Source organism: Pan paniscus, chromosome 13, assembly GCF_029289425.2.
Source record: "Pan paniscus chromosome 13, NHGRI_mPanPan1-v2.0_pri, whole genome shotgun sequence".
In the NCBI taxonomy this organism is placed as follows: domain Eukaryota; kingdom Metazoa; phylum Chordata; class Mammalia; order Primates; family Hominidae; genus Pan; species Pan paniscus.
Genome location: NC_073262.2, coordinates 125,221,950 through 125,245,886, shown reverse-complemented (window position 1 = coordinate 125,245,886; position 23,937 = coordinate 125,221,950). Strand labels below are relative to the sequence as shown.

General features: G+C 36.9%; 1 protein-coding gene across 5 annotated transcripts in view; it reads left to right on the top strand.

The window, feature by feature from the left end:
• The window catches only part of FARSB (phenylalanyl-tRNA synthetase subunit beta), a 228,268-nt gene that overhangs the window by 168,560 nt on the left and 35,771 nt on the right, over positions 1 to 23,937 (top strand). For all 5 annotated transcript variants that reach the window (XM_055109142.2, XM_003818673.6, XM_034955263.3 and 2 more), the window contains 8 exons: positions 15 to 85; positions 1,512 to 1,573; positions 2,799 to 2,850; positions 6,909 to 6,970; positions 7,205 to 7,412; positions 7,954 to 8,034; positions 12,027 to 12,119; positions 17,377 to 17,494. In XM_055109142.2, coding sequence (XP_054965117.1) covers positions 15 to 85; positions 1,512 to 1,573; positions 2,799 to 2,850; positions 6,909 to 6,970; positions 7,205 to 7,412; positions 7,954 to 8,034; positions 12,027 to 12,119; positions 17,377 to 17,494 — 747 coding nt within the window. The remainder of the gene's footprint in view (positions 1 to 14; positions 86 to 1,511; positions 1,574 to 2,798; positions 2,851 to 6,908; positions 6,971 to 7,204; positions 7,413 to 7,953; positions 8,035 to 12,026; positions 12,120 to 17,376; positions 17,495 to 23,937) is intronic.

Sequence of the window (23,937 nt, the reverse complement as noted above, 5' to 3'; positions counted from 1 at the left end):
TGTGTTCATTGCAGGGGATCATTCCAAAATAACAGTAAATACTAGAAATATTTTTATTGAATGCACGGGAACTGACTTTACTAAGGTAAGTAAAACTTTTACTCAATTTTTGTATGATCAGCTGGGATAGATTTTATTTCCGGACCAAGACTAAGTGGCTAAAATTTAAAATATGTGCATTTTGTAGGTGGGAACATATTTTAGAAATTTAGACAATTAAAAAGATAGAGATATTCTACACTTTGGTTATGGTGCTTTCATTAATTCGACAAATGTTTAGTGAGCACCAAATGTCTTTCCAGTGCCAAGAATTTAATAATGAGTTACATGTTTCTTCACTTCAAAGAACTCCTAGGGGGAGAGTTAGTCATATACATAACTATAAAACACAAAATGGAATGAGTACTATAGCGAAATCCATATAAATTGTTTATCTAGTTGACTTAATTTATATGTGGAGTAATTTGGTACCTTTGTGTACTTGGTAAAATCTTAAAAAAAAAAAGAACTGGCGATGAAGAAACTTTATTTAGTAAATTGATAGATGGTTGGTTTATGCACACAAAATTATCTAGAATATAATTCTTCACCCACTTTGAGTCAGTTCATCTATTGGAATGGATTGCTATGAAAGCTTATTCTATGACATATGACTTCTTTACATATGTTAAATGAGGTGGCAGTTAAAAATTTAAAAAAGGTAACCTCAAATGGCAGGAGAAGGCTGGAGTATAGAAATAGGGCAAATAAATGGTATTCATGTACATCTTATAGGATTAGAGACCATTGTAAGGTATTTCCTTTATAACTTTTAGGTACTCCTTGCCTTCAGAAATATTGTCAGGGTAGTACAGCTTTTAATATTAATTTTTTAAAAAATTTAATTCGTGCATTTACAGACCTTGAATGTCTTTCCTGAAGCCTGTATATATATGAGTGAAATATTTATATAAGAGTAAAGCATATATTCCAATAAGGTCACGGTATTTTTTTTCTAAGAATTTTTTTTGAAATAGAAAAATTATTTAACAAATCTATATGGTGTTTACTACATGCCAATTATTTAATCTTTGTAAGTACCAGACAAGATAGGAATTTTCATTATCTCCTTAACAGGTAAGAAAAGTGGTTTGCCTAGTGTCATACTGTTAATAAGTGCTTGAGCCAGGATTCAAGCAGTCTGGCTTCAGAGACTTAGGAGATTGTTAAGATTTATTCCAGTAATTAGCCATTTGTCTCTGTTGAAGCCCAGTGAACCTGAGGTTGGGGGTGGGGGAACGAAACGATTTGTCTCAGTCATGGATTATAACTGTCAGAGAACTGCGTAAATGCAGAACACCTGAAGATAAGGCTAGACCTACTCATGTTTTTATTCCACTTCCTTTCTTAAAATGTATACGTAAAGGTCCATTAGATGTGAGGACACAATTATATTAAATATTAATTCATTTCCATCTGAGTGAAGAGAATATATTTATAGATTACTATATTTGTTTTTCTTTTCTTTGCAGGCAAAAATAGTTCTTGATATTATTGTCACCATGTTCAGTGAATATTGTGAGAATCAATTTACGTAAGTTCATCCAGCACCTTTATTGATGGCCCATTGTTCTGAAGGCAAGGCTTTGTGCTAAATGTAAAGATAGGCCAGGTGCGGTGGCTCACACCTATAATCCCAGCACTTTGGGAGGCTGAGGCGGGAGGATTGCTTGAGCCCAGGAATTCAAGACCAGCCTGGGCAACACAAGAAGACGCCATATCTACAAAAAATTAAAAAATTACTTGGGTTTGGTGGCCTGCGCCTGTAGTCCTAGCTATTGGGGAGACTGAGGCAGGAGGATTGCTTGAGTCTGGGAGGTCGAGGCTGCTGTGAGCTATGTTTGTGCCACTGCACTTGAGACTGGGTCACAGAATGAGACACTGTCTTTAAAAAAATGAATGAATAAACAAATATAAAGATTAAAAATGTGGTTCCTATAACTAGAACATATAATCTGTTCAGGGAGATAAGACATACGCATAAATATTGGATAAAGTCACAAGCATTAAGTACTTTAAAAAGTTTTGGTGATATTCCGGCTGTTTGTAAGGGCAAGTTACTGCCAGCTGATACAATCTGAGAAGGCTTCATGGAGGCAATGAAATTTAAGCTGTGTTTGGGGATCATTGGATTTGAGAATATATAGATGGAGGAACAGCAAAAGAGCAGCTAAACAGAGGTAGAGAAGCATATATAAGAGCAAAGCATGTATCCCATGTCGGTAAGATTACTGTATTTTTTCCAAAGCATATTTTTAGTTTAAAAAACTATTTAACACATCTATGTGGTCCTTAGTACTAGCATCATAGTTTATTCTAGAATATTAATATAATTGAAAATAAATATATAACTGTAGAAAGCATGATTGAAATTATATGGGCAGTATCAGTTTTTTTTCAACTGATTTTCATTTCAGTGATTCTTTCAGTTTTATTATGTAACACACTGCCCTGGTAAAGCCTAGAATGTGTGTGTCAGTATTGGCAAGGAGTCCCTGTCGGATGCATGCTTTGCAGTACTGGAAAATAAACCTTTCAAGTAGGTGGTGCCTGAAAAAGGACATCGGAGCCCTAGGAGATGAAACAGTAGAGTATTATTGTTTATAGCAAGATCAATCCAAACAGTGTTGGAATGCGATAGATGGAGTATGTTGAGGCTGTAGTTGTAGCCCAAATGAAAGATTTGATAACCATACTCATGTCTGTAATTTATGGCACATTTTTTTCTTAAGTATTTTATTTCTGGCTTTTGTTTTCAGGGTCGAAGCTGCTGAAGTGGTTTTTCCTAATGGAAAATCACATACCTTTCCAGTAAGTGCTTAAGAAATGACTTCATGATTATGACAACAATGCTAATAATAATGGCTATAGAGCACTCATGTTCTGTCTGTCTATCCATCCCCTACCTACCCACCCGTGTGTCAGGTGCTATACTATGTGCATTACATGGATTTAGTCTTCACCATAATCCTGTGAGGGTAGGTGCTCTTATTAAGCTTTTTCCAGATGGAGTCCCTGAGACCTTGAGATGTTAAATACCTTGCTTATTATTTTTAAGTGGTAGAGCTAGGATCTAAATTCAGACAGTTTGACAGCAGCTGTAAACACAACATTATACAACAACATTGTGTGGTCATAATTCCTATGATTTATTCTATTAACTAGTTAACTGAGTAGTTTTTTAAAAAATGTTTTTATTCTTTAATTGGCACATAATAATTGTACATATTTATGGGGTACAGTGTGATGTTTCTATACATGTATATAATATGTAATGATCAAATCATGGTAGTTGGCATATCCATCATATCAGACATTTATTATTTTGTTGTGTTGGGAACATTCGTAGTCTGCTCCTCTATATTTGAAAATATACAATAACTTGTCGTTAATTATTTTGTAGCATCCTACAGTGCTGTAGAACAATAGAACTTATTAAATAAGTAATTTATAGTCTCACTCCTTTTAAGATTACTCAGCCCTCCGAACATAGTCTGTTCACGCTTGAATTAACAGTTGCTGAAGGCATCACTGTAACTAATAAATAATTGCAAATGTATTATTAAGACTAATTTAGTAGTAACCACATAGTTATTTTCAAGCGTAAGATCTTGGTAAAAAATCTAAACCAGTATTATTCTTGGGTGGTTTTGTCCCCAAGGGACTTGACATAAAGATGACTGTTCTAAAACATAACAGTATCACAGTCACTTCATGGTTCTCATTCAGTGAGAGCATTCTTTGATGAGCTTTTTCTTCCCCTTTGAATCTTTCACTATTCCCTTGCCATTTATGAAGTAAATCACAGCCTGAAATAGTTTCTGCTATTTAAATAGCTTTTACAGTAGATGAAACCTGCTAAGATCAAAACCTCCCTATTCCGGAAGACATTAACATTTAGCATCATATTTTATTCTAGAGTGTTAATTATACTTCAAAAGAAACATAACTGTATGAAGCATAACTGAAATTATATAGGCAATATTAGTTTTTAAAAGTTGATTTGGATTTAAGTATCTATTGTCAGTTAGCTTTTGTTATTTAACAAACTACCCCCAAGACTTAGTGGCTTAAAACAACAACCATTTATTTATCTCATGATTCTTTTGGTCAATAGGGTGGTTTTCCTGGTCTGAGCAAGTTTGGCTAATCTCTGCTGGGCTTACCCATATGTAGTCTGTTGACTGGTTGGCTAGCAACTGGATGATCTGGGATGGCCTCACTCATGTCTGCTTCTTGGCAGTGGGGTCAACAACTCACATGTCCCTCATCATATAGCAGGCTAGCTTGGGCTTTTTGACTTGGGGTTGGTTGCATGGTTCCTAGCAGCAAGAGAGCATGCCCAGTGCCCAGGCATTTTTCAAACATTATTCTGTTGGCCAAAGCCAGTCATTTGGCTAGATTTGACAGGTGGAGAAATAGATGTCATCTCCTGATTGGAAGATTGGCAGTGTCACATTGCAAGGCCATGGATACAGAGAGGGGAGAAATTTGTGGCCATTTTTGCAGTTTATGACAGTAGCAATTGGGATTAGCTGGACATAGCTTTTTAGATGGTTTTAAAATAATGCCAGAGAAAAGTTTCTTTTTCTTCTTCTTCTTCTTTTTTCTTTTTTGAGATGGAGTCTCCCTCTGTCGCCAAGGCTGGAGTGCAGTGGCGCGATCTCGGCTCACTGCAAGCTCTGCCTCCTGGGTTCACGCCATTCTCCTGCGTTAGCCTCCCGAGTAGCTGGGACTACAGGTGCCCGTCACCACGCCCGGCTAATTTTTTTTTGTATTTTTAGTAGAGATGGAGTTTCACCATGTTAGAGAAGATGGTCTTGATCTCCTGACCTTGTGATCCGCCCGCTTTGGCCTCCCAAAGTGCTGGGATTACAGGTGTGAGCCACCGCGTCCAGCCTCTTTTCAATATGATGATTTGTCAAGTGTTAATAAAAGTGATTATATATTTTTGGGAAGAAAAGGAGAAATATATTTTAATATTTGGTTCACTCTTCTCCTCATATGGATAATCCCTTAAAATCATTTATTTGTAATATAGAGACCTTTTGTAAATTTGAAATGGTGGGCTTTCTGAAAAGGAGTACTGCATGAGTGTTTTGGCATTTGTTCATTTATTTCCTCCTAAACTTAAATTAGAACAGCTTTTCTTAGGGAAGGATCCTCTGGGGGAAACTGATTCTTTCTCACATGAAATAGCATATTTTCTCAAACTCTGAAAATTTTTTTTCTTGTGTTTTGTTATTTCATAGAAAAAAACAAAGTTTTAAAATAAGAGAACTAGGGGAGATAAGTTGTCAGTAGTCAGACTAATGGTTAATGGTGTGTACTTTGGAATTAGGTTGTCCTAATTTATTAATTCATTAATTTGTTCATTAGTTACTTCTTTTTTTTTTTTTTTTTTTTTTTTGAGATGGAGTCTCACTCTGTTACCCAAGCTGGAGTGCAGTAGCATCAGCTCACTGCAACCTCCACCTCCTGGGTTCAAGCGATTCTCCTGCCTCAGCCTCCTGAGTAGCTGGGATTACAGGCTTGTGCCACCATGCCCAGCCAACTTTTTTGTATTTTTAGTAGAGATGGGGTTTCACTACATTGGCCAGGCTGGTCTCGAACTCCTGACCTCAGGTGATCCACCCACCTCGGCCTCCCAAAGTGTTGGGATTACAGGCGTGAGCCACCATGCCCAGCCATTACTTCTTGTATGCATGCATTCACTTATTAAATACATATACCAAATGCTTATTATCTGATAATCATTTTCTAAGCACTGGGCATATAGCAGCACTTGGACTTGGCAGTTTACTATTCTGACCTGGAACTAGTTATTCAGCTAAAATTCAAATTCCTTACCTGTCAAATGAGAATACTAATAGCATCTGTTGTGAGGATTAAGTAAGATTATCTTTAAAATGCATCTCGTACTGTTCAGCTCATAATAACTAGGTCATAGTAACTATTGAGAAAAGTTATTATTACTTTGCAATCTTCACCTTGTGCCTCCCAAACCCTGCAGTGCATTCTCATCACCTGGGGATCTTGAAAACGTGCAGATTGGGCTTCAGTAGCTCTGGTGTCACTGCCACTAGCTATCAAGACCTGCAGTCAGCCTTTCTCACGAGCACTCAGGTGATGCTAGTGCTTCTGCTCTGAGGACTGCATTTTGAGTAGCAAGGTTCCAGACCATTGCCTTACTTGAATCAAAACAGGTTTTAAAATCTATGGCCTTTTTGCTAGTGGCATGTTATACTTCTGAGAGTGAATGAGTGATAAGAAATATTCATAAGGACATTTCCAAAGGTGTTGAAAAGCTGGGATTTATGTGTGTGTGTTCTCACCTCACTAATACGGTGGAGTTATGTACTGTTTGAAGGAGACTGAGTACCAAATTCATCATTGCATTTCTCCACCTGGAAATGGTAAGAAAGGAATATCTTCATCATGCTCTTAGACTTAGTATGATGGACACTGTGACATTGGAATTACTCTTTCTTGGTCATATCCATCTGCTTGCATAGGACGAGACTGAAAATCTTTAGCAGGATTTATAAACGTCTTTGGAATGATGTAGCACAACAGTGTTTTACTGTGGGGAATGGGGATTGACTATCTGAAAGGGAAAATTGTTTGGCATTTTATATTATTTCCAGGCAGTGCAAACTGTCTAGCAAGTAGAATGTTCATATATGAATCTAATGTAGCAAATTTATCCCTCATAATACTGTTTTTGAAACATCAAGTTTATTCTCAATGTGTGGCTCTAATGACAATTTCTTGGGAACGTAATAGAACTGCAATAATGACTAATGGAAAAGACTCTAAAGCTGTATCTGATGGGAAATGATTTACTTTTTAAACTCTTTCTATTTAAGGAATTAGCTTACCGAAAGGAGATGGTGAGAGCTGACCTAATTAACAAAAAAGTTGGAATCAGGTATGCTCTGAAAACTTCACTTAATTCAAGAACAAAGTACACGTATGACTAATTTTTTTTTTTGCGATCCTTCAGAGTCGGTTAAGGAATGATAAAACATCAGTTAAGATATCTGGTTTCTGATAGAACTCAAAAAGAAAGGTTACTGTTTCAGCTAGTAGCATATGTTGAAACACAATGTAAACATTAAAAAAAAATCCAATGAAGTTTATGGTTTGTTCATTCCTTTTTCAGAGAAACTCCGGAAAATCTTGCCAAACTTCTGACCAGGATGTATTTAAAATCAGAAGTCATAGGTGATGGGAATCAGATTGAGATTGAAATCCCTCCAACCAGAGCTGACATTATCCATGCATGTGATATTGTAGAAGATGCAGCTATTGCTTATGGATATAACAACATTCAGATGACTCTCCCGAAAACTTACACCATAGCTAATCAAGTAAGATTGCACCCTTAAATAAACACTCCTTATTGTTAGAAACTGATTATTTAATGCCAGGAAGGCTTCGAGAAAACAGAACGTAGGAATCAAGCAGTATTTGGACATGCTCTGCAATGAGAGGCATTTGCTGTGGAGAGGATACAAAACAGATGCCCAAATGATTAGAGTAAGTTGAAAACCTGTGATGACTAGTTCTTTGAAGAAAGACAGGTTTTGAGTTTGGAGCCCTTGTTGAATCTCTCAGAGATTCATTTTCTCAACTTGGGCCTGAAGGCAGAAGCTGTGTGTGGGAGAGATGGAAGTGGGGGTGGTTTGTACATCTGTGTAGGAGCAGAGGGGTGGCAGAGCGGTGGGGAGGGAGGAGGTAATATTGGTAGGGAAATAGTGGCATTAGCAGTACGTTAGTAAGGGTGAAAAGGTTTTTAATCTTTTAAACATTTTTATTTAAAAAAGTTTTAATGGCATGTTCTGTATAAATCTCCCTTTTAAAAAACAAGAAATAATTGCGGTGAAATCAAGTGGATGCTTTTTTTTTCAGTTTCCTCTTAATAAGCTCACTGAACTTCTCAGACATGACATGGCAGCCGCTGGCTTCACTGAAGCACTTACCTTTGCCCTGGTATGTCTTACATGCTTTTTCTGCCCAGATGATTATTTACTTAGACTCTCTGAATTATTTATTCTATGATGCTTTATAAGAATTTATAGAATCTAGACTGTTAGAACTTCCAGATTCTGGAAGAATAACTTTGTTACTTGAGATTATACAATTCCTGGTAAAGTAATGTTGAAGCTTTTGTTTTTACAGCCACAAAAGAAAATGAAGGCCTAGAAAAAAATACCTTAAATGAGAGATGACAAAGTATTTTATAGTTTCATGTGAGTGTTGAGAGTTCACAATGTATTTCATAACCAAATTTATTAAGTTAGAATATTTGGTCTTAATTTGGTTATGGCTGTGCCCACTAGATGCCGTCCTGGGTAAAGGCTTGTGGACTGTTCCACATTAAATTAATTTCTTTGTCTTTGAACATGTTCACAAACATTTGCTTTGAGTTGAAAAGCTGACATAAAAGGCCTAAATCAGGAAATGACTTTTATTACAAAATCAGAAGGAAATTTCCCTCCCCCACCAGATTGACCATTTGAAAGAATAAAATGTGTATGCAATTTGTAGTTCCGTTTTTCCCTCTTGCTGAGCATTTCTGTGGTGCCTGCAATGTAGTTCTTGAGCATTCAAGTATGTTTAATCTATGAGGGGAAAGGAAGCTTCTTCTTTTTCTCCCCTGCAACTTAGCCCTACCTCTGAAATTCTCAATATTTTAGAGTATTTAAGGGACTCTACTTCTAGTTTGCTTAATAAATATTAAGCATTAAGATTTTTCTGATTCAGGAGTCATTCATTCAACATTTGTTGAGCATTTATTATATGTCAGGCACTGCACCAATGAGGAAGCCTGAGGCTGAGAGAGGATAAGTACGTAGCACATTTTACACGGACAGCAGGAGAACTGCTGTGTTCCAGGCCACCATACCTGCATGATCTCATTATATCATGAGCAGGGTCCTGACCTTTGGCCTCCTAGAACAGTGCTTTTCCATGGTCTCATACCGTGTACACTAGGTCTGTAATGCCATGTCATTCATCTTTGCACATATATATACACACATTTGTAGTTGTGAGCATCCAGGATTTCATATAAAATGAAGTACCAAAAATAACATTGAAAAATATATTTTTATTTTTTAAAACATATGAGTGTCATAGAAATACATCTTATTTTAAAGGACTCATACTTTAACCATGTAGATTAAACCATAACAGTTCTCTTCCCCACTTCGAATCCTCTTTTCCTCCCCAGAAACAACTGCTGTTAAAACTTGGGTATGCATTTTTCCTTGCCCTTTTATATTAGTGGTGCCAGTTTGAAAAAAGTTACTTATTACTTTATCCTTTTTATACTTATACTTTATACTTATTACGATATCCATTGCCAGTTTGATTTTGTGACCTTGGAGCCTCACGTGTCTTCGAAGGAGCACAGAGGCCGAGTCTTGACTAGTGGCTGCTCTGCAGGGAATGTTTACCCTGTGCCAAGGGCTTTGTGTACATGATTCCATTTCTTCTCAGTATACTCCTGTGAAGTGGGCATTCCTGTCTTTCACAGCAGTTAATTTAAGTAACTTGTCCTACGCCATGGCTGTGGATCAGGGATTCCCGCCCATGCCTGTCTGCATCCAAGGCCTGTGACTAAACTGTCACACCAGGGATGTTAGAAACAGTCTGTTCAGCTGTCCAAAGTCACTTTAATACATTCATTGTTTATCACTGGGGGGAAGAGAAAGGAGTGAGCTCCTAGAGGGTTTCAGATTTGTACTAAATTTTCCTGTAGGAATTTCAACATTAAAGATGTTTATAAAGATGTTTATAGGCAAGCCTAAGCATCGCTGAGCAAAGATGGTCTATGTTGTTAAATCCAGTTTTGCACAAGAGTAACAGCCATTTTTTTTTTCTGAAGCCTAGTCTCTGACTTTCCAAGTGTAAATAATTCACATTTCATCATATTGATTTTTGCTATATCTGCATAGTAGTTGTAATATTTTCTTTTAAATTGGCTCACTTTTAAGTTGGCTTATGTACTTCAGCCTTGTTATAGGAATAATATCTGTAAAAACTATAAGGTTCATTTACTTGTTGTATTTTTCTAACACATTAAAATAAACACATAAATATTAACATTAAAAAAAGTTCCTGGCAGGCATGGTGGCTCATGCCTGTAATCCCAGCACTTTGGGAGGCCGAGGCGGGCGGATCACTTGAGGCTACAAGTTCGAGACCAGTCTGGCCAACATGGCAAAACCCCATCTCTACTAAAAATACAAAAATTAGTCGGGTGTGGTGGTGCATGCCTGTAATCCCAGCTACTCGGGAGGCTGAGACAGGAGAATCACTTGAACCTGGGAGGTGGAGGTTGCAGCAAGCCGAGATTGCACCACTGAACTCCAGTGTGGGCGACAGGGTGAGACTCTGTCTCAAACAAAAAAAAGTTTCTTACTGTGTACTAACTACTGCCACTTCAGGGTAGCTTAATTTAAATTGCCTCTTGTCACTATCCCCTATTATCCATTGCCATGATAAAATACAAGGTCACTCAGATACACAACTGCGTTGCCATGTGTCTGTGGAGTGTTTTTCTTTTACACAGAGAGGACTAGTTTCATTTGAGAATAGATTGCTTCATGTCAGTTGCATTTCCTAATTAATCAATCACATTATACCTAAGTCTTGCTGTAAAACTTCTTTATGCTGTGGGGAAAACGCTTATCCCCAGTGTGCATGCCACCATTCTCCACCTCAGCAGCTGTAGCAGATCCGGGAGCTGTTTTCTGCTATGCCTGGATGTGGCTTCAGGATCTTTCTCAAGAAAGCATGGCAAGAATCACTAGAAATGACATTGACATGAAATGTCATTTTTTTACCATTTCAGTTGATGTGTATCATTTTGTTTTAATAAGTGAAATACAGGCCAACTAGCCTTTGAAAACTAGTTGTAGAACAGCATAATGAACAATATTGCCTAACATTGGACAATAGTACAATAATCTGATGGTACGTCAGTTTTTGTGTTACGTTTTAAATGCTTTTTCAAAAAGCTAGCATTAATATACATGATAATAATTTATCCTTGGTAATGATTTGTCAGTTATCATCATTGTTGATATTTTTTGAGTGCTTACTCTGTGCCAGGCACCATACTTGCATTATCTCATTATATCATTTATTATTAGACTTGATGTATCTAATTGTCAGTGAGTTTTTAATTTCATAACTTCTGCCTACAATGCTGGTTTCTGAGGGTGGCAAGCATCTTTCTCTTCGATTGGTGGGTACTCAGCAGTTTATCTGTTATGAGTTTCAGGCATGTGCACAGAAGTTAAGTGATACAGTAAAAGAACACTGGGCAGAGTTCCAGTCACTTGAATTCTGTTGTCAGTCCTACTGTTCTGCCACAAGTCAGTATGGATTTAGCAAGGGTTATAATGGTAGTCAAAATGGAAAGTCATGAAATACCAAGGAGGGAGAGAAAGTTTCTGACTAGAGTCATTAGGAATATTATGGAAGAGAGGTCATTTAAGTCAGCCTTAGGGAATGGTAGCAGGTGAGGCTGGGAGGACATTTCAGATAAGGTAGGGAAACATAAGGTTTAGGGAATGGCTAGGGCATCATGGGAGATTAGATTGGAAAGGTACATGGGAAACTAGCTTAGGAAGGGCCCGAGTACAGTTTATACCATCTCCATGTGAAAAATTCACTTTAGCTCTATATGATGGCTAGGACTCATTGTGAAAGAAGTATTAATGTTAAATTCCATCTGCTATGGGCCTGAGATTGATGTGTATTTATTGTTAGCTTATTCTTTTTTTGTTTGTTTATTATTATTATTATTATTATTATTACATTTACTTCAGCTCACACCAGGCCTATTCTTAACTTGCTGATATGTGTAGAGAATATAAATTGCTCTTAGAAGTTGACTTACAGCATTACTTTTTATTTTAAACTTAAGTAATTGCTTTTCCATATTAATCTGTTTTGTATGTACTTCACAGTGCTCCCAAGAAGATATTGCTGATAAACTTGGTGTGGATATCTCTGCAACAAAGGCAGTCCACATAAGTAATCCTAAAACAGCTGAATTTCAGGTAAGAATTTTAAGTAGGTGAGAATTCATGTAAAAACCGAGAGGTAGTACATGAGTTAGGAAAAGTCTCTTCAGTTATTATACCTGAGATGGTGAAATCTTAGAGCTTTTTAATAATACCTTCTTGGGTAAGTTTATAGTTGGTTATTATGTGCTTTGCTGCCAAAAATTCTTAACACTTTTAAAAATAATATTTTCTTGATTAACTTCATACTGGGTTCTTACTTGCTTTGTATTATCTGGCCCAATCTGTCTTGTCTGAACTTTCCATTTCATAATTGATTTTTTAATACTATTTTCAGATTTCATCTTTTTTTTTTTTTTTTTTTTAATTTTTATTTTTTGGGACAGAGTCTTGCCCTGTTGCTCAGGCTGGAGTGCAGTGGCACGATCTTGGCTCACTGCAACCTCTGCCTCCTGGGTTCAAGCGATTCTCCTGCCTCAGCCTCCCAAGTAGTTGGGATTACAGGTGCATGCCATGATGCTTGGCTAATTTTTGTATTTTTAGTAGAGACGGGGTTTCACCATGTTGGCGAGGCTGGTTCTGAACTCCTGACCTCAAGTGATCCGCAAAGTGACCTCAGCCTCCCAAAGTGCTGGGATTACAGGCATGAGCACCTAGCCAGATTTCATCTCTTTTCCATTCATTTGTAATAAATGAATCAAAACCTGTTCCCAGTTCCTTCATTAGTCATTCACTTTGAAATTGCCCATTATATCAGTTCTTGACTGTGCTGCTTATGTCTTTTATTGTAATTGTCTGAGTTTATTGGCAGTTTCATTTAGAGATTAGGAATATTTAAATGAGAATGATACTACTTTAATATTGAGTGTTAAGTGATTTGTGTTATAGATTAGGATATTAACTATAAAGGGAGGGCATTTTAAGATTATAACATCTTTGCTTATTAATAACTTTAAATAGTTCTCTTTTATACTGATAAGCTCTTGTTCTGTTTCTCTTGCATATGCAAGTCTGTATGTTTTTTAACCTAGATTTTAGAGAAAATCATGTCTTCTAGAATCAAGGGGAATCTTAGAACTGGAAGGTTATATTTTAAAGAAGGTTAATGCTATTATAAATAATATCTGAATTCTGATTTGAAATAGTTTCTTTGGATTTTGGTTTTTACTTCTACAAAAATAAGGGACTGGGTTAGTTCTAAAAAGAATTCTAAAAGTTCTAAAAGTGTTTAAAACTAAATTTAAAAATTCTAAAGTTTATCTATAGAACCACCTACTAATGTTGTAGATTAGAGCTAGACTAATTAAAGAACTAATTGGTAATATATATCAAGTATATGAATTCTTTATCTATACTTAGGGTCAGAACTTTGAAGAATCCTTATACTAATTTTGGAAGGATTGTAGTAATGAGTTGTTATATTTTATTTTCTGAGGTCTAGTTTCCTATTGCTTTTAAAGTTTGCCCATGGTGTTCTTTTTAATAAGAGGTATTCAAATTCATTTGCATAGAATGATTTTTCAGTAAATCTTAATGGATTTTTGTTTATTCCAAATGCACCTTTTTCTCCCAGTTTTACTTATCTAGCTTGATTACTTTTTTAAAAAACTTTATTTTATTTTTATTTATTTTTTGAGACAGAGCTTCGCTCTCTTGCCCAGGCTGAAGTGCAGTGTCCTGATCTTGGCTCACTGCAACCTCCGCCTCTTGGGTTCAAGCAATTCTTGTGCCCCAGCCTCCCGAGTAGCTGGGATTACAGGCGTGTGCTACCATACCTTGCTAATTTTTGTACTTTAATAGAGATGGGGTTTTACCATGTTGGCCAGGCTGGTCTTGAACTCCCGGCCTCAAGTGATCCACCCACCATGGCCTCCCAGAGTGCTGGGATGACAAGTGTGAGCCACCTCGCTTGGCCTTTTGTCAACTTTTATTTTAGATTCAGTTAGTACATGCGTAGGTCTAATTACAAAGGTATATTGCATGATGTTGAGGTTTGGAGTGTGACTGAACCCATCACCCAGTAGTGAGCATAGTACCCAATAGGTAGTTTTTCAGCCCTTGCCCCCCACCTCCCTCTTCGCCTTGTATTCCCCTAGTGAAGCTTGATAGATTTCTTAAGATGTGGTAACTGTTATGTTCTTCAGGATTTACATCCTGTCTTATCTATTTTATATAAGTCGAAGGAAAATAATCAGAAATGCATTAAATGTCACTATAAATAGCTGTGGCTTAGCACACTTAAGAATCAATCTTTCTGCATAAAGTACCTTAAAGATCAAAGAGAGTGCCTGTCTTTTGACCTAACAGATTCTATATTTTACCTTGCTTTACCAACAGGTGAGTCCTACCATCATTAATTTGGCTAAGAGGTTTATATTTATGGTTAAGTTAAATGTAAAGTTCTTCATGGGCCTATAACTCAGTTTCTTGTCTAAATCCATTCCTTCTCCTGCATAATTCTTAACTTTGGGCTCTTTTTTGATAGTAAATATGTTGGAGGATGGGCAAGATAAAAATGTAACTTGGCTAAAATATGTAAAATTTTATTATAGTGACAATAAACAAACTTACAGAATATTACCACACCCCTTCCAAATTAACAATAATATTCCTTAATCACCTCACATATCCAGTCATTGTTTTAGTTTTCCCAATTGTCATTTTTTTTTTTTTTTTTTTTTTGAGATGGAGTCTCACTCTGTTGCCAGGCTGGAGTGCAGTGGTGCAATCTTGGCTCACTGCAACTTCCGCCTTCTGGGTTCAAGCAATTCTCCTGCCTCAGCCTCCCGAGTAGCTGGGACTACAGGCACGCGCCGCCGCGCCCAGCTAATTTTTGTATTTTTAGTAGAGACGAGGTTTCACCGTGTTGGCCAGGATGGTCTCAATCTCCTGACCTCGTGATCCGCCCATCTTGGCCTCCCATCAATTTTTTTTTTTAACAGTTTGAGTTGGGATTCAAATGTGTTTCATACATTGACATTGATTTATATGCTTTTCATGTCTCTGTTAATCTACAACTTGCACCTCTCATCCTTCCGTCTTTCTTTTCCTTTCAGTTTATTGAAGAAACTGAGTCATTTGTCCTATAGAATTCTTACATTTAGGATTTTGCTGAATATGTTCCAATGGCCCCCTAAATTTCCAGTAAATTGGTAGTTGGATATAGAAGCTTGATCAGATTCAGGTTTAATTTTTTGTATTTCTGTAGGTTTTTAAATATGCAAATAAGGCATATCTATAAAATACACTGATAAAATTAAGAAAAGTTTTCTATAACAGTAGTTTGTTTATTATATTTCAATAAGTTAAATTTCCTTTTAACTTTTAACATTGTAGTTTCGTTTTTGTGAATGGTTTGGGCACTTGCCCTCCAATGGGGAAAATGAATAATATTTAAGAAGCACCAAGTTGAAGGCGAGTAGCAGCTTGTTGGTATAGTGAGTGTGATGGGAAAGACGTTCTCTTTTTCATTCAAAACACAATCTAACAATTCCATTTAGGGTCTTATGGTTACTTGTGCAGGATCTAAGAGTGTCTGTGTTTTAGCTTGGGTGTTCAGGGCAAACCTCTGTAGGAGAGAACATTTGAGCAGACACTTGAAGGAAGGAAGGAAGCCACATGTGAACCTAGAGGAAGAATGTAGGAACAGAGTAAGCATGGAGGCCCCAGGATGGAAATCTCACTGACCAGTGTGGCCTCCAGTGTGGCTGGAGTGCAGTTAGCCTGCGGAAGCAGCAGGGGTTGAGGGTAGAGAGGGAGTCAGGGCACATCACATAGGGCCCCAGGTAGGCCATGGATTTTATTCAAAATTTAATGGAAACCTCTTGCAGATTTTTGACCAGGGGAGTTGCATGGTCTGATTTCCATCTTAAAGGACCACTCCGTATGGAGAATAGGCCACAAGTTGGCAGGAATGGAAGCACAGAAGCCAGCTTAAGAATGTTATGCAGTAGTCTGGGGAAAAGATAATAGTGCTTGTGGTCTGACTGCAGAGCCCAGACTCTCACAATAATGTTACACCACTGCTTATAAAACTCTTCTGGTAACATGTGTTGGAAGCTAATATATTCCGTATAGCTTACAGGGAGAAATATATTTTACAGACAAAGCAGGAAATTTTTGCTTTTTTTTAATGTACCAGGGTATGCATTTCTTAGGAATAGGAAGAATGAAATGACTGTACATGCTTTCTTTCACATTTGCTTTAGTTAAGTTTAGAACTGTAGTTACAGCCTACCCATAGCAGCTGTATATATTTTTTAGCACCTACATATTTGTATTCTGTTTTCCTCATTGTGATATTTTAATTGCATTTACATTTTTCCTGGTCCTAATTCTGATTAATTCATATTTAATTTATTTATGGTTTTATTTATTTATTTGTTTAGAGACAGGTTCTCTGTTGCCTAGGCTGGAAAGCAGTGGTATGATTATAGCTTATTGTAACCTTGAACTCCTGGGCTCAGGCAATTCTCCACCTCAGCCTCCCGAGTAGCTGAAACTAAAGGCATGTATCCATACCTAGCTAATTTTTAAATCTATGGAGGTGGTGTTTTGCTATGTTGCCTGTGCTGGTCTTGAACTACTAGCCTCAAGTGTTCCTCCTACCTCAGCCTCCCAAAGCTTTGGGATTACAGGCATGAGCCACTGTGCCTGACCTATATTTAATCTATTTAAACATTTGTATTTCTTGTAGTCTATTTCAATTACTTTGTGAAATGAGGCAGGATATGAAAACTTGCAAACATGCATTTGAAATCTTGAAAGCAAACTTTAGTTTTTAAAATGATAATCAATTAGCTGGGTGCAGTGGTGTGTACCTGTAGTTCCAGCTACTTGGGAGGCTGAGGCAGGAGATCACTAGAGCCATTTGAGGCATTTGAGGCTGCAGTGAGCTATGATTGTGCCCATTGCACTCCATCCTGTGCAAAAGAGTGAGACTGTGTCTCTAAAAAAAGAAAAAATAAAATAATGAATGATAATGAATAAAATAACCAAGGCTTAGAGATAAGCAAACATATTTAGGTTGTATTTGTTTCTCGTTTATTTTTTAATCAAATTTATGATTTTTCATTTTGTAAATTTGGAAGCCAGAATGTTTTCAGTTCTTTTCAGTTCAATTTCAGTGTCCTGGAATTGAAAATTGAAAGTGACTTGGATATTTTAGGGCAATGCATTTTCCAGAAGTGTCTTCCTATGAAGCCATAGTCTTTCTGCCATAGTCTTTGTCTTTAACCAAGTGTCTTTGTTTGGGTCCTATTTGGTCAGTGCAATTTCATGTCTTTTCCTGTAGGTGGCACGCACTACCCTTCTTCCTGGCCTCCTGAAGACCATAGCAGCAAATCGTAAGATGCCCCTTCCACTGAAACTGTTTGAAATCTCTGACATTGTAATAAAAGATTCTAATACAGGTAAGAATAAGTCACCTTTGATTTGATTTGTGTATTTAAAACATTTTTTTCATTATGAAAACCTTAACTATACATAAAAGCAAAAAAATAGTATAATTAGCCCCTATGTACCCAGCACCCATCTTCAACAGTTACCAACACATGGACAGGCTTCTTTCATCTATACCACTATCAACTTCCCATATTATTTTAATATGAATCATAGACATTGTATCATTTCATCAGCAAACACTTTAGTATGTATTTTTTTTTTTTTTTTTTTTCCTGGAGACAGAGTTTCACTCTTCACCCAGGCTGGAGTGCAGTGGCCTGATATCAGCTCACTGCAACCTCTGCCTCCTGGGTTCAAGTGATACTTGTGCCTCAGCCTCCTAAGTAGCAGGGATTAAAGGCATGTGCCACCACACCCGGCTAATTTTTGTGTTTTTAGTAGAGACGGTGTTTCACCATGTTGGCCAGGCTGGACTCGAACTTCTGACCACCCGCCTCAGCCTCCCAAAGTGCTGGGATTACAGGCGTGAGCCACTGGCGCCCAACTACTTTAGTATGTATTTCTAAAAGATAAGCACTACCACTTCAGTTTTGTTTTATAAATTTAATTTTCATGATTAATTTATTTGAATCAGAATTTAAGGTCCAGCTATTTGGTTGCTATGTCTCTCATTTCTTTTAATGGAAAGCATTTTTCAACAAAGAATTTAATAATTAAGAAGATTACTGTTAAAACCTCAACTTGACAAGCACTGTGGAACATTTTCTTATATGGCGTGATTTATATGCATATTGTCTTAACATACTTGATATCATGTCATTCTAGTTTAGCAGTGACTGTCCACCATTACCATTGTACCAGTGACTGCGAATGTGTTTTACCAGTTTTTGTTACTTTTGAGTAAGCCCTGGACTTGTTAGTACAGTGGGTTGCTTGGTCCAACACTTGGAATGTGGTGGTTGGTGGTTATTTAATGAGTATATATTTAGTAAGTACCTCCACTTGATTGCCAAGGAATTCAGTCTTGTTCAAACTCCACATCTCCAGTCTCTGATACAAATCTGACTGTTCAAAGCTGTATGTGCATTGGTCCCTTGGTGAGCAATACCTTAAGTGACTCAATTGCTGTGTTTCCTTGGTTTCTGGATTTAACAGATCAATTCCTAGCAGTGTTTATGCAGCGATGCTTACTCTAGACGCTGCAGAATTCAGAGTGTGTTCTTTTGAATCAGTTGACAAAAGCAGAGACCTTATTCTCAATTTCTCCTGAAGAGGATAAACATATCATTCTTAACTTTCCAAAGTAGTCACAACTATTGACTGTAAATCGACCTATCTTAGGAATTATAGAGGTATGACCAGAGCTACTACTGTCCATGGCAAACTCTCCAGCCAAGGCTGGATTCCATCTGTTCCCCAATATTGTCCCATTTAATGGATTGGCAAATTAAGACAGAAAGTGGTAATTTGCCCAGGGCTGCATAAAATATTGAACTTGGAGCTGGAGCCATAGTACAGATCTCAGTCACACATCCTTAGAGAATGAAAGTTCGTGTTTAATATCACTATGTAGAATTTTCTTTAGGTGGTAAATTTACTATAATAGAAATCAGAAAACATGTTTAGTGCCAGCTGCAAATAGTTTTGAGTGTTCTTGTGCCTTAAATCCTCCACTGGTAGAGATAACTGAGAATTTGATATAATTCCATTGTCAAATTTTTCTGTTAGCCTTGAGTTGTTTCCATTCATCTTATTTCTTTGGGTTTTGTATTGTTTTGATCCTTGATGATCTGTTCATGTTTATAAATATATGGTTACATTTATAAATCAGGGTTAGGTTAATTACACTAGGTTTCCTCAAAAGTTTTGTAATACTGTTTCAGCAGTAGGCCTCTTCCCTAATTGCTAGGGCTCGCTGAGGGCCATGCACGGTTCTGTGGGGCTGGGCATGCTCACAACCAGGCAGAGGGTGCGGGTGAGGAAGCTGGGGCTGTTGTAGGGATGGGGCACTTGGCAGTATTTTAGTCCTGGGTAGTGGTGCCTTTGCTATTTTTGTTTTAATTTGTGTTTGTTGGAAAGGCCCAGGTGTAGACTGTACTCTGCTTCTCTTTCTGGCCCGAAGGCTTATGCTTAGGATGACTTCCTATTGAGAGAGCTGTTCTTAAGTGCTAGTGCTATAGGCCATCTTCTAACAAATCACCTAGGTGGCCAGGTGTGTTGGTTCATGCCTGTAATCCCAGCACTTTGGGAGGCCAAGGTGGGAGAATCTTTTGAGCCCAGAAGGTTGAGTCTACAGTAAGCTATGTTTACACTAACTACACTCCAGCCTGGGCAACAGAGTAAGACCCTGTCTCCCCCACGCTCCCCCCCCCCCCCGCCCAAAAAGAAGAAAGAAAGAAAGAACAATTACTTAGGTGATTATCCCAGAAACTCAGTTCATATATCTTTTAGATTTGCGTTTCTGCAGTACTTTGTTTCGTTGGGAAGTATAGTTCTATTTCTGTAGGAAACCTCTTCTTTATCTGTCTTTTGTTATAATTACACCACTCTATTTTCTCCATTGATTCATTTCTGGTATTACTTTTGCCTGTTGTCTTGTACCATTCTTCTTTATTCTTTTTTTAAAAAGTTTTCCATCATCAATGGGATTTGAGAAATGAAGGGAGGTAAATGTGCTTGGTAAGTCTACCATCTTGAAAACAGGTTTGCTTTAGTTTATTTGGAGTATGTTTTCTGTTTAGGTAGGCCTGGATTTTGTTTCATAACAAAATGAGCTTCTCTGATGGAGTATTCTAAAAATGTACATATGGATTCCCTACTTGTCATCTGCTGTACATAGAGGACAACAGGGGAGGCAGCAAAGCACCACAGTTCCATAGAGAGACTCTGCAGCCAGAGTGCTTGGCTTTGAGTCATGGTTCTGGCTTTACCAGCTGCTTAAATTCGGACAATTTGTTTATTCTCTCTGTGGCTCAGCTTTCTCATCTGTACAGTGGGAATAATGATAGCACTTATTTCATTGATATGTTATAAGGATTAAATGAAATTGCAGTTTGAAAAGTTCTAGCCACGTAATAAGAACTGTTGGTGTTTGCTCTTGTTGTTAAGATATTTACAATTCCTAAGCTCAGATAATTTAGCATCCTGGTTTATGGGAATTTTTTACTAGAATGACTTGAAAGCCTTTGCTGTCCATTAAAGGGCTAATGTCACCTTGCTGAGGCACTCGGGGCCAATTCTTATCCTAACTTTTGACTTAATTGGTTCTGTTATGCTTTTTTTTTTATTTTTATTTTCTATTTTTTTATTTTTTATTTTTAGAATAAGAAAACCAAAACAGACGAATGTGGGAATTTATTTATGGAAACAGGAATGTTGTTTTTTGAGTAATTCGTCACCTACTTTTTTTGAGTGAATTAACATGTTTTTACTGTTTCTCAAACCAGTAACCATTTTTCTCTGTTGGATTCACATTAGCGATTTCCTTCTAAATAATGAAACTTTTTTGAAGAAAAAAGTCTAAACCATAGTTTTCCAGTTGATGTGAAAATTCCTCAGATTTTCATTGGTGGGAGCAGTACCTAAACTACTGGTTCAAAAGAGTAGAGATAGAGTGGCAAGAATGAGCAAGGCAGTCTCATTCAGCACAGCACATTGGTGGAAAAGATTTTTAAGTTCTTTTTCATTGCTAGAGACTGCTTTAGAATATCAGAGAAAGAGTTGCCAGTCTTAAGGGAGACAAACCTGTGAGCAGATTCTTACAGATAATGCTGAGAGAATGTACCAGTTGCCCCTTGGTAGCTCAGAAGGGAGCAGCAGTTGCCATTAACTTGTTTTCTAATATTAAGGAAAAACCCAACCTTCCCAGCCTTGTATCAATTTGGGGTGGGCAAGCATGTCTTCCAAAATGAAAATAGAATCCATACTGGATTTCGATATGCCTCCCACACATTTTATGTGACCAGTATTCCTGTAAGAGTAGATGAAAGACTCCTAGCCCTATTTTCATGCTTGACCTCGTTGGACAGTTTCTTATTCTAATGTAGACTTTTTTGACTGACCATCCGTGTTGTATGAGGCCATCAGGCTGCCAGTTTAGAGACTGCATCAGGCACACTTTTTGAGCATTAAGACTTCCACTCTAAATCAGACACATTCAGGTTCTTTGAGGCTGAGCCAACCACTGCATTTATTGAGACTCTAGATATGAAGTTGCTGCAACATTTTAAAAAATTAGTCATGACTCAAGGGACTCAGCTGATTTATGCATTTTGTTGGGCAGAGTGGCATATGCTTTTGGAATGAGAAGTTGAATGCAGACTCTGCTGTGGGGTAAATTTTTCAGTTGATAACAAGGAAGTCAGCAGACGCAGCATTGAAGCTGCCATATCAGGCTGCTGTGTGAGCTATTGGTTGGTGATTGGTTTAAATCCTTAACATTTTAATTTTTTCTGTTAAATGTCAGGAACAACTAAACTATAAACAAAATAGTTTAAAAGAAAAATGACTTCTGGGGAACAAAGGACCTAATTGTGAATTCTTAATCCTTATGCCCAGAAAAGCAACTGTATTTTGCAAAATCCAATATTCAGGCTTTTTCTTAAACACAGATTGACTTCTGTGATTGCAGTTTATTCCTTTATGGTCACTGAAGCTGCCAATGTATATACATAGAATCTCTCTGAAATGGCAAGAGAAAACATATCACTGGGTTGAGTGAGTTTAAGTGTAAAAGGAACAAGAGCCAAAGAAAGATTGGTTTGGCTTTGCAATGTAAGAGGGTGATTTAGATTTAGTAAGATACAATCCTCCAATTGTCAATTTGACATATATCTGTGGAGAACCCTGAAAATCAAATTGCCATGCATTTTGTTTATAACTACTACATTTACAAAATGTTGGATTTTAATAAACATAGATGGAATAGGATAGGTTAAAGCCTCTTGACCGTTCATAGGGCTCCAGTTAGTGTCACTTTCTTCATGAAGCAGGCTAAGCCTTCACTTTTTGCTCAGAGCATTCTTAACTTTCTCTAAAGCATTGCTGTAGTCCTGGTGCAAGCTACATTTCCTCTACCCCTCAAATCACTGACAAAATAGTTTTTAAAATTTCACATTTTCCCTGAAACTTTTCTAAATGAGCGAATGATCTACTTCTTCTTACCTGCTTAGTTTGGATGTAGAAATACAGAATTTTTTTTTAAACTTTAGTCACAATATATGTTTAAGATTCTTGTTCCTTTCTCCTCCCTTGACCACCAAGGCCATCACAGAACAAACCTAATTCACTGTTTTTTTATGATTTGGTTTGTTCTTTCAATTTGCTGTTGGTTTGTATCATATATGTATGTTGGTGTTTGTGTATCTGTCTTATAAGTTACGAAAATATAGCGGTCAGATCTTTAAAGGTTTTTGTGTAACTCTATGCTTAAAAATAACTCAATAAAAGCATTTTCATTGTGGGCTTGTGAAATACTTCAGTTCTGAGAAATTATCCAGTAATTCTGGAGCCCTCAAATAATGGAGGATTATCTAGCGTCCACATGTGGAATGTGGTTTTCCGAAGAGAGCTTATGTCATCAGTCTGGATTAATTTAATTTCACCATTTCATATTTTTGGCATGTAGAATTTCCAATTAATAATTCAAAAAATATGGGTGTAAGGAGCATTGACATTAACAATTTTTGAAGTAACACATTTGCATACGTGATGGCATCTTAACTGTGTAAATACATCATTTTTAATATAGAAAGTTATTTTAGTACATTTGGTTCCACATAGTTAAGATCTGCTAACGTGAGTATAATGTGTCCTGTCATGCATTGAATATTGTGTTTTTTTTTTTAATAGGTAAAAAATCCATTCCAGGTTTACATTAACTAAATAAAAGCCAACCCACAAGGACGTACTTTTTCCTTCATGCGTTGAGAAGGTCATAGATTTTTCCTCATATTTGTTTCTTGGCTTTTCAGCACTATTTTAAAAAGGAAGGTCTGTACTTTGGTGCTATAATATAGGAGGGCATTTTAAGGAAAATTGTTCTTAAGCTTTATTTTTTTTAAAAAAATTGAAAATATATTTGTGATGTTTTAAGACCTTTCATGAATATGTATTTTTAATTTAAAAGCAATTCTAATCTTTTCTTATTTTTTTTTTTTTAAATATCCAACTTCTCCTTAGTCCTACTCTTAGAATTAGTTGCCGGCCCTTTTCTGTGCTTATACAAGCATATGTTATGCTTTTATTTACAGCCATAGATAATGGATAAATACTTTTTAGTGTTTATACAAATGGGATATACTTTACCTGTCTTGTTCTGCACCTCGTTTCTCCTCTGAGCACATTCTATCAAGTTCATTTCTTTTTAATGGCTGGATAATCTTCCATCATATCAATGTACTATAATTTATTTGCTTAGATTGTTATGAATGTTTAGATTTTTACCAAACTT